Source organism: Drosophila suzukii, chromosome 3 (assembly GCF_043229965.1).
Source record: "Drosophila suzukii chromosome 3, CBGP_Dsuzu_IsoJpt1.0, whole genome shotgun sequence".
NCBI classification, from domain to species: Eukaryota; Metazoa; Arthropoda; class Insecta; order Diptera; family Drosophilidae; genus Drosophila; species Drosophila suzukii.
The window spans coordinates 32,985,500-32,997,163 of NC_092082.1; the positions used below are offsets into that span (position 1 = coordinate 32,985,500).

Sequence of the window (11,664 nt, forward strand, 5' to 3'; positions counted from 1 at the left end):
AATCGCCCGGCGGGTCTGCCAGAGTCAAGCGAACATGCGATGAGGAACCGCGAGCTCGGGGGGGAAAGTTGCGTAAGACCCTGGACGAGCTTTGGATCGATTTGTGGTTTCAAGAGGCGTTGTCCGGGAGAGCCCTGCGATTACCGGCGAAGTCTCCGAACAGCAACTGCCCAAAACCCCGAGTGCCGGAAACGCCAAGCTACCAGTCAGAAAGGGCGAGCGATCGACCCGTTGAGGCATTCAAGAGGCGTTGTCCTGGAAAAGTCCAGCGGTTCAGGAAGTCCCGGAACGGCGGTTGCCCAAGGAAACGCAAGACAAGAAACAGCGCAGAGGATATCGGTAGCGACGCCAGCAGACATCACCGGCAGCCACGTCACCATCGCCGCGCGGAGCTCATTGGGGCGAGCAGGAGCGTCGCGGAGGTCAAGCATTAGGGTGAAGCCGGGTGAAACGTTCGTCTGCGCTAGGCGTAAAGCAAAGTGAGCGGCTAGGCAGCTTCCTGGCGTTAGCCTTGACTGTCAGCGCGATCTGAGCAAGAACCTAGCGGGACCGTCCGGGACAGAGCAAGGGACAGGTATTGCCTCGAAAGGCGTTGCCCAGGAGAGCAAAGCTTGTTCACCCTAGTCTGAGAACGTTGATGCTTCCCTAAGTCCGCAAGGCCGAACTCTCTGCGAGTCCAAGGCGCGACAAGCGACCCCGAAGCAGCGCGTCGGCAAGCGAGCATAGGCGCCCACTACGAGCATCCTGAGACACAGGAGCCAGCGGTCGTCAAGTCAACGCGTCGACAAACCAGTACGAGGAACATCAGCAGCCTGTGGAACCAGAGCCAGGAAATACAGAGACCAGCCCAGCCACACACCCGCTGTGTTAATAACACGGTAATAAAACACTGTTACCATTCGAACCCTGTGTTTTCATTCTGATCTACGGGGCAGTCACGTCATATAAATTTGGTGGGACGAACACACAATCTTCTGAGCTAGCTGCACGAATCTCGTAGCGAGCAGACCAACAAAATCAGTCTTGTTTTTTGGATTTCATATCGTGCAGGGCAAGTTGCATGTTTCGACCGACAGGCCTGCCTTTTCCCACAGCCTTGAAACTACGTTCCTGGGTTTTCCCACCGTCCGGGTCCCCACTGTTACACAAAGTAGTATTGTTCGTAGCACCCTTGCAAGTAATCATGGATCTGCTTTCAAGAGGACAACAATCCTGCTGAAAGCAAATTCCAATTTCCAATTCTTCGAGACGTCACGAATATTGGATGGTGTGGAAGATGTGTAGTCCAGACTATGTTCAGTACCATCCAGACCCTGGGACGTCAAATCCTCTAGATCTTTGAGTAGGCTATCCCTTTCACTGGACGAAGCCGAGGCTACCTGGCGCAGTCCAAATTGAATCTTGGCATAGTGGGAAGATATTTTAAAAAGCGCCTCTTGCAGTTGCTCTACATCGTCCTCAAGCTGGCACTCGTAAGTGGTCAAACACCGGCTAATTGTGCGGCCACCAGAGTCAAGCTCGGTGTATAGTCGCTCCTTTCCATGCAATGCTATTGAGTTCTTACTTAAACTGTAGATCGTCTGCCCGGATTCAATGACACCATTCTCTATATTTTTAATATTACATATATTATCCATTTCCATAAAGTAATATTTTGACCTTGGTTTTCGAGATTGACATTTACAGCAGAACTCGAACTGAAGCTAAGGCTGCTTGTAGAAGGAACAATTATGAGTTGAATAACTCCCCACAAATCTAACCAGCAGCAGCAGCAGATGGCCGGCCGCTTACCAGATACGCGGCGAATTCGCGTAGTAACGGCGCGGCAAGAAGCGGATAAGGAGAGAGTGGAGACTTGGCGGGCAGAGCAAGAGTGCCATGTGGGGATAACGGGACTCCACCCAACTTTGGACTCTCCCATATACTTTGGACCGGGAGAAGAAGTGCCACATCTCGGCAGTGGAGCGGCACACAGGCAAGCATCACGGGAACCAGCGGGACGGCGGCAGTGGGCAGAACATCGGTTGGAAGCTGTGCGTAAAGGACAAGTTGGTCAACCAGGAGTCACGGACTTTGAACCCGGAGTGGATAGATTTAGCGGGCCGTGCGCAGAAGGGAAATAACAGTTCCCGGAGGCCCTATATAAGTCCGCAGAGCGCTCGCAGCTGTATCAGTCGATCGGGAGGAGTAAAAACGTCAAGATCAATCAGATACCAAAGTGAACAGTCAGTCAACCAAATAATCTACAAGGGAGCAACAGCAAGTCGAGTCGTCGGAAAAGCAGCGCCGTGGTAGCCTACGAGGAGCAAGATTGCTACGTCGAGACGTTCGGGATGGGGATACCAGGAATCTCCGAATTGAGACGCAGGTAGCTGAGGTCCAGAGGGCATCACACGGATAGGTCAAGGCGGTCGGTTTAACCATATCAACTAAGTCCTAGCGTTACGCCTGGAGAATAAAGAGTATAACAAGCCAGAAGGGAGAGCGGTCGATCGGTACGGTCTCGAGTGGAGTTGTCAAGGAGAGCCCTACGGTTTCGACTCGCGAGGTCCCGGATCGGCGTGTCCGAATCCCAAGTATAACAAGACAGAAAGGAGAGCGGTCGATCGGTACAGTCTCGAGTGGAGCGGTCCAGGACGGTTTCGACCCGTGTACCAAAAGCCACGCTACGTCCAAACGCGCAGCCAGCACCGCCAGGAGTAGTGCGCAAAAAAATTTGTCAGCAGCAATCCAGCCACCACATCACAGCCACGCAACACAGAACGAGCCACGCTGAAACGTCCCGGACAATAAGCAGAAGAGTGAGGCTAGGGTGGAACGTTCGTTTACACCAGGCGTAGAAGCGAAGTAAAGCGCGAGGCAGCTTCCTGGCGTTCAGCCTTGACTGTCCGCGCGGGCTGAGCAGAAATCCCACTGGGACCATCTGGGACAGAGCAAGGGACAGGCGGCGGTGTGTCGAAAGGAGTGATCCTGGAGAGCGCAGCTTCTGTTCACCCTAGTCTGAGAACGGTGGCGCTTCCATAAGCCCGTACGGCTGATCCCCCTCACGAGTCCGATTCGTCACGAGCAGTCACCGAGTCGACGCGTCAGGGACGAGCAGCGAGCGAGCATCTTCAGGGAGCCGCAAGGTTCTTCAAAGAGCTACAGGACTGGTCGGTCACGTTTATATAAATTTGGTGGGACGAAAACTCTATCTTCTGAGCTAGCTGCACGAATCTCGTAGCGAGCAGACCAACAAAATCAGTTCGTTACAATATTAATTCAACACTTCGATTTTCCATCAAAGTACTTTATAAGACTTATTGTTTGACTGTCTCTAACTAATTGAGTAATATAAGCTTTCACATGGGCAAGCATAGTTGAAGGTAATATTTTACTAAACGGATTTGGTTGAAGTATGAATACATGTAGTTTATATGGTGCTAGTGATGCTGCCAGTGGTGTGCCAAGATCCAAAACACGGGTCGCAGACATCCAAAAAAAAGTTGACACCACCAAATTTTTAAAAAACAATGGTATTCTGTAGATCAATCAAGAAAAAATTAAATCGACACAAACGCCGTCCTCCGCGTCATAAAGATATAGCCGTCTTTTTATATCAAGAAGATTTAAGAAAGAAACCAAAAAATTTGTTCCAAATAAATAGGTTGGTGCTTGGTGGTAGCTTTCGACCGATACGATCGGTCCACTACCAAAGTCTGAACAAGGAAATGAATATGCAGTAATCTTAATCTGCGATTCAACTAAATACCTAGTAGCAATACCAATTAAAAACAAGAAAGGCAGTTTATTTCGGCAAGCCGAAGTTTGTATACCCTTGCATTTATAATTATTAAATATAAAAATGCAAAAAATGATATTTCCAGTAGTATAAAATAATATGTCAAAAAAACACTGAAGCTATAATTTGTTTAATTTTATTTTCCCACCAATTCTTCCATCGTTTCCATGGCAGCTATATGATATAGTCTTCCGATTTTAATAAAATTTAATACGAAATTCAAAACTAATTTAAAATGTTATTTCCAAGCTTTGGAGGTTATATTTAACAAAACCACAAAGATAAGATTTTTTAAATTTTTTTTATTATTATTTCTTTGGGAGCTATAAGATATAGTTGTCCAATCCGGCTGCTTCCGACTTATATACTACCTGAAAAAGAAATAAGACTTTTGGGAAAGTTTTAGCCCGATAGCTTTAAAACTGAGAGACTAGTTTGGGTAGAAACGGACGGACAGACGGATATGGCAAGATCGACTCCTCTAGTGATGCTGCACTGCGTTGCAAACTTCTGACTGAAATCATAATACCCTCTGCAAGGGTACAAAAACAACGAAGCTATAACTTGTTTCATATAATTTTCCCACCAATTTTCCGATCGCTCCTATGTCAGCTATATGATATAGTCGTCCGATTTTGATAAAATTAAATTCGAAATTCAGAACTAAAAAATGTTATTTTCAAGCTTAGGAGGTTATATTTACCAAAACAACAAATATATAATTTTTTGAAATTTTTTTTCCGATTATTTCTATGGGAGCTATAAGATATAGTTGTCGATCCGGCTGCTTCCGACTTATATACTACCTGCAAAAGAAATTAGACTTTTGGGAAAGTTTTAGCCCGATAGCTTTAAAACTGAGAGACTAGTTCGCGTAGAAACGGACGGACAGACGGAAAGACGGACATGGCTAGATCGACTCGTCTATTGATGCTGATCAAGAATATATATACTTTATGGGGTCGGAAACGTCTCCTTCACTGCGTTGCAAACTTCTGACTGAAATCATAATACCCTCTGCAAGGGTATAAAAATTAACTATGACAAAAGTACTTTACATTTTGACTTAAAAATAGGAAATTAGGTTTTATTGAAAAATAAAACAGGACATAAGCTCGATTTTAAATACACTGGACCCTGTAAGGGTAAAAGTATATAAGAAAATGAAAATATAATAATTTCAAAGGTAATTTCAGGATAAAAATTTTACTACAAAATCACTTTATTTCCCTTATAAATATAATATGACCACTCTTGAGTGCAATGAGACTGGACAGTACTGAGTCATCATATGTGACATGGCTCTGTGACCATGTGAGCATAATACCATCTCTTTGTCGCGGCGACTCTTCGCCAGCCCTTACTTATGTATATATTTATACATAAGCGCTGACCTTTTCTCTGCCGGCGTCACATTTGGCGAAGCTGCGCGGTCTCTACCTATATTAACAATTGTAAAATAATTAAGAATTATTCAATAAAGAGAGATCGAACTAAGAAGTTGTGTTGTATTATCATTTCCTAATTATAAACATATGAATAATGACTTCCGTTTTGCTCTTTTTTTTTCTGGCCAGCATTCGAATCGTTTCCTCTTCCGTCCGGTTTTGTCGAATGCATTCGAATTGCATCGTATTATTACGTCGCGTCCTCACTCACTTGTTTCGTTTTTTGTCGGGTTTCGTCGTGTCTGTTGAGATGTCGGTAAGCGCAGAAGCTTCTTATTAAAATTCACTCACTTTTTGAGCATTCTACATTCGAAAGCGGTATGTTTCCCATTCATGCACATATATAGTCCGTAAGAACGCTGAGATCTCTAAAACTATAAGAGCTATAGTGTTAAGAATTGGTATGCAGATTTCTTCGGCTTTCTGCTCAACGCAAGTTTGTTTCGGCCGGGTGCCACGCCATCTCTAACACCCACAAACAACTGTTACACTAAAATCTGTCTAGTTGTTGTTGTTTTTTAATCTTTCTACATGCCAGAAGTTGCTGAAATCAATGCAATCGAGATGGAACACCACATGCAGAAAATAGGCTATTCTCACTAATAAGCCACCAAGCCGCTAGCGGCGTTATAGGATAGTTGGCGCAGTATGCGAAGTGGCGCTATAGGCTAGGTTTGTTAGTGAAAAAAAAAGGATTGTTTTTATACCCGTTACTCGTAGAGTAAAAGGGAATACTAGATTCGTCGGAAAGTATGTAACAGGCAGAAGGAAGCGTTTCCGACCCCACAAAGTATATATATTCTTGATCAGGAGCACTAGCCGAGTCGATCTAGCCATGTCCGTCTGTCCGTCTGTCCGTCTGTCGGTCTGTCTGTCCGGATGAACGCTGAGATCTCGGAAACTATGAGAGCTAGGCTATTGAGATTTGGCGAGCAGATTCCTGAGCTTCTTACGCAGCGCAAGTTTGTTTCAGTACAGTGCCACGCCCACTCTAACGCCCACAAACCGCCCAAAACTGTGGCTCCTACAGTTTTAGTGCTAGAGTAAAAATTTTAACTGAAATGTATTGTTCTTATCAACACATATCGATTGACCCAAAAAAAAGTTTGCCACGCCCACTTTTACGCCCACAAACCGCGAAAACCTGTGACGCCCACAATTTTCATGCTAGATAAAAAATTTTAACTGAAATGTATTGGTCTCGTCAATACCTATCGATTGATCCAAAAAATTTGCCACACCCACTCTAACGCCCATAACGCTTAAATCTGTATACCGCCGGTAGGTGGCGCATTTTAATCTCGCTTTGCTGCTTGCATATCTCCATTTAGCTGAGTAACGGGTATCTGATAGTCGAGGTACTCGACTATAGCGTTCTTCCTTGTTTTATTTGTTCTCATCATAGTTTCTCAACTTCTTAAATAATTTCACTAAGACTTTATAAGATATAAGTTTTTATAAGGTATAAGTTTATTTATTATGAATATGAATAAGTATAAGTACAGATTTCTAAGGACCGACAGAATTTTGCGACTATTTTCGACAACTTGCAACTTAATACGTCTTTTTCGACTTGCCTCTGAGACTTGCTTTTGCGACTACTTATTTTCTCCTTAATTTTTTGGTTTGTCGCTGATCACTTCTTACCTGCTCAAACTTAGCACATTTGCAATGAGTGGGAATGCTGTGTGGTGTGTGTCAAGGATGGGTGATTGTAGCGAAGCCTCCTTAAACCCAATGTTAAAAGTCCTTAAAAATTGGTTTTGTTTATCAGAATGTATTGGGTCATCAATCTCGAATGTTACTAACAGAAAAGGTAACCAGTGCGCACTAGTGTTAAGGTATTCGCTTAGAAAGCCTGTTTTTATTTCAATGAGGCGCTGGTAAGTCGCCTATTATTCTTAATAGTGTAAAACGAAACAAAGCACTGCACTTTTGGAAATACCTTCCAATCAGAGGGGTTTGTAGCTTGTGCCTATGACCTTGTATTGTATTTATTGATTGCGGTGCTCGTATAATCTAACCTAAAAAATAAACAAAGTATTTTATTCTCATTAGGTTCAGTTAGTATAAAAGTGCACTTTTTCTAAAATTTTGTTTTTTTTGTCTGTATTTTTGTCTGGTAAATGTCAGTTTCGATGTTACCATAAAAAAACAATGTGCAATTATCTTCGTTGTTCAATAATACAACATCATTTCACTTACTTAATGGTAGTAAAAAAAATTTCAATTTCGCCTAAAAAATGAGAGAAAAAAATGCGAGCATTTTTTCAAAATTAGGCTTGTTTTGATTATGCTTGTTATATTAAAAACAAAAAATAAAAAAAAAATCTTTTTATTAAACAATTTCTTATCGAAAAAAAAAAAATGTTTTTTATCATAAAAAATCCTACTTTTATCTCTCTTGGGACATTTTCAAGATATTATTTTGTAAGCTAGTTAAATAGTACATTGTGTGCAACAAGCTGACTTTGCAGGCGAACCGAAGCATCTCCGACGATTTTCTGAACGACCGCTACCAAGCAACAGCGAGGTGTCCTCCCTATATTAACATTTGGACGAAAACTCTATTATTTGAGAGGGAACTAGACAATAATATCATTTCGAAAAAACTACCCAAATGTATGTTTTGCCACGAAAGCGGTTCATCTGGAAGTCCTTGGAGACTTAACGACTGCAGAATTTCTTGAAGCCCTGTAAGCCTTCGCGGAAAGTGCCAAACCTTATACTGCGACAATGCTACAAGCTAACAACAAACTAAGGGAGTTGAAGGAAACAATGTACCTACAGAAAGCCAAGAACGCCATAGTGCAGATGTGCAACACCACAGGCTTTCAGGTTAAATTCATTCCGCCGAGAGCACCTCACTATTGTCCATTTTGGGAAGCCGCATTTAAATTAGCAGGGATATTACTGTAAAAAATGTGTCCACTGCTAATTACATATTTGAACAGTTAAGTGCAATGATCACAAATGTCGAGGCAGTACTGAATACTCGACCACTGCCTCAAGAATCCGATGATTCGAATGATCTTACGGTTCTTACGCCTGGACATTTAATCATTGGAGAGCCACTTGTATAACAACCAGATACAGAGCCGCTTAAAATGAAACGCACACTCTAAACGCAAATGGTCCAGGTACTTTTTCACAGGCCTACAACAACAACACAAACGGACGCAAAAGAGAGGGCATGATGGTAATTCTAAAAGAAGACAATGTGCGTTTGCTTCAATGGCCCATTGGATGGATAAGAAAGGTCTCTTCTGGTCAAGAAGAATATGTGCGAGTTGCAACTATCGTATTTAAAAGAAAGATTTAATAACTTGATCCATTATTTCGTCAAGAGCATATTAAGAACTAATTTAAAACAAATTCTTTTTGAATACAAAATTTTTAATTGTACCACTTTTTTACAAAAGAATTTGAATATATTGCCATTTAAACATGTTTCGAAGACTTCCTTGCCTTAGAAAGCAGCGTATTTTGAACAAGTTTAATAAACTCTTTAGTTACAATGCTCATCTGGTTTTCCTGAGTTATGATGGTGGAGACCTATTTGAACTTGGTATCGCTGTCACACGTTGTTATTAGCTGGTAACTAGCTGATATTAGTTGGTTACTACCCGTTTACTAGATTTTTACTAGTTGTTTGGTGGTTACTAGCTGCTATTAACTGTTATAGGCTATTATAAGATGGTTATTATCTGCTTAGCTGTTTACTATTTGTTTACTAGTTCTTATAAGCTAGATACTATTTGTTATTAACTGTTATTAGATGGTAACTATCTGTGTATTAGCTGTTAGCAAGCTGGTTACTAGTTGGTATTAGCTGGCCACAAGCCTTTTACTAACTGTTTACTAGTTGAGTACTCGTTGTTATTAGCTGTTTTAAATTATTATAAGATGATTTCTATCTGTTAAGTAGCTGTTAACTAGTTGTTTACTAGTTGTTATTAGCTGGTTGCTAGCTTAAATTAACTGTTATAAGCTGTAATAGCCTGTTGTTTAGAATGACTTAACATTATTGTCCTCTAGACGACTTTCTATGAGAAGTAAAAACTTACACTGTGAATTTCAACGTGTTTACTGTGTATATGTATATGTTGGAGGAACATGTCCAATTATGATGGGGAAAGATGTATCCTGTAGTTGTAAAACTAATTAGGAAATCAAGAGCACCACAATAATTTGCACGAGCCGTTTGAAAACTGTTTAGACGCTGTTTTGATAAACACAGTCGGGTTCATGCTGTCAGATGTTAGTAATTTCGTCCACTTAAACTATTGTATTATTATAAAACATAACTTTTTCACCACCTATGGCTTACCATACCATAATCCTAGAGTCGAGTTTGTTACCTACAATACACAAGGATGATGTATAAAGAACTACTATAAAGAACTACTAAAGGGAAAGGTTAAGGTAAAAGTTTAAATTCATAAAATATTATCCCTTCATAAAAAAAGTAATTAAAAACCATAATTGCGGTCGTGTTTTATTATCTTTCCGGCGTATAAAGTGAAAAAAAGCAAAACAATGAGCTGATCCTGAATTCTGTCACCAAAACAGTTGTGTGTAGCCACACTTTAATGATCCATTCTATCCTTTGTCAAAAAATTTCTGTCACGAGTACTCATAAACCGTACACCGAAAGTCATGACTGTTACCAACAATAAAACAAATCAATGAAGAAGGCTATAGTCGAGTACCTCGACTATCAGATACCCGTTACTCAGCTAATGGGACCAAAGGGAAATGGAGATATGCAAGCAGCAAAGCGAAATTTAAATGCGACACCTACCCGTGAACTCAATATGTGGTTATGTGGGCGGTAGACAGATTTAAGCGTTATAGGCGTTAGAGTGGACGTGGCAAACTTTTTTTTGGATCAATCAATAGATATTGACGAGACTAATACATTTCAATTAAAATTTTGTATCTAGCATGAAAATTGTGGGCACCACAGCACAGTGGTTGCGCCCATAGGAAAAAATTAAAAAAATCATAACAACAAAAATTTGCGAAAAGTTACAAACTGCCTCTAAAATGACCAAACTTCTTCATAGCAAACCGGTTTTTTCTAGATATCTAACGGGACTTTCTAAAATTATAATTAAAGCTGTGAACACGTGTTCATTTGCAAAGCACAGCTGCACGCATCGCGAATATTTCACAACAAATGCGAGCTTCAAAGTGTTCAGTCAACTAATTACGCTGCCCAAATTAAGTTATATAAAATGGATTTTGAAGTTAAAGGTATTATTTTTATAAATTTTTTTTATAAATAAAAGCTAACTTGTGTTGTCGTTATTTTGAAATTAATTCTTTATTTTATTATATTTTTAGTATCTTTTGTATTCGTGTTTTTTATGTTTACAAAAAGTTTTAACTGTGATCCCCCAAGATGTCCCGATTAATTTTTTTTTCAGTGTATTTGTCAATATCTTAAGGTATAAAAAAAGTTAAAGCTAGCTGCAGATATTTGCAGATTTGTGCATAATCAACCATATACTAACATCGTCTCTTTTTTTCTTCAAGGTCAAAGCAGCTGTTTTACATTTTGCATTTTGCTGTGTCTTTCTGTTCGTCTTTAGTGTTTTATGTTTTTTTAGGTTCAAATTTTAATTTTTATAGCGTTATTTCTTTATTCGGTTCAACATATTCAAATATTGGTGTACAGTAATCGGCACCAATGCAGAAAAATTACGGAAGGCCATCGAACATGTGAACAGCAATATTGAAAACATTGGCTACGTGTCCAAGATGAGCGTGTTAACGAAATGTATTGAATACATTTGCAAAAAAATTACTTCGTTTTGGACACAATATAAACGCAAAAGGGCATCAGTTCTTGAGTTCCAATCCAATTGACTTAACGAAAAGGAAACAATTTTAAGTAAGCCAAGTAAACCTTAAGAAATAATCGAAACTGCTAAGCGTGGACATTGGCATCAGGCTACAAAAACAATGCGGCAAAATATGGAGAATATGCACTTGATACTGCCAGAAAGCTGATTAGCTTGTATCCATGGTACTATCTTCCACCATCCATACACAAAATTTTAGTTCATAGTCCAGATGTCATAAATTATGCACTTGTGACGATTGGAGAATTAACAGAAGAAGCTGCAGAGTCAAAAGATAAGGACATCAAAATGTTGACATGAAAGCACACCAGGAAGACTTCTCGGATTGACACAAACACAGATTTGATGCAGAGATGACTTCTGAGCTCAGATCCTTATGTTACTGGGCAAAGAAAGCTCCCACATTCAAAAAAGTCAGTTTTATCAGCATCAGCATTTGAACTACTCGAAGACTTAAATTATCATTTATTTTTAAAATTTTGTTTTCTTTTGCTGTAATTTTGTTTATTATTATTGTTATGTTTTTTTCATGAAATTTACATATAATAATCCAAACTTACGGATT

General features: G+C 40.3%; 1 protein-coding gene across 1 annotated transcript; it reads right to left on the reverse strand.

Moving 5' to 3' along the window:
• Positions 1-929: 929 nt before the first annotated feature.
• On the reverse strand, positions 930-1,683 carry LOC139353283 (uncharacterized). The gene has a single exon (XM_070997023.1). The coding sequence runs from the start codon at positions 1,641-1,643 to the stop codon at positions 1,182-1,184; it is 462 nt and encodes a 153-aa protein (XP_070853124.1). The 5' UTR covers positions 1,644-1,683; the 3' UTR covers positions 930-1,181.
• Positions 1,684-11,664: the final 9,981 nt, after the last annotated feature.

Bases quoted from the DNA above. Each gene is read 5' to 3' on its own strand.
- LOC139353283 (XM_070997023.1), bottom strand. From the start codon at position 1,643: ATGGAAATGGATAATATATGTAATATTAAAAATATAGAGAATGGTGTC.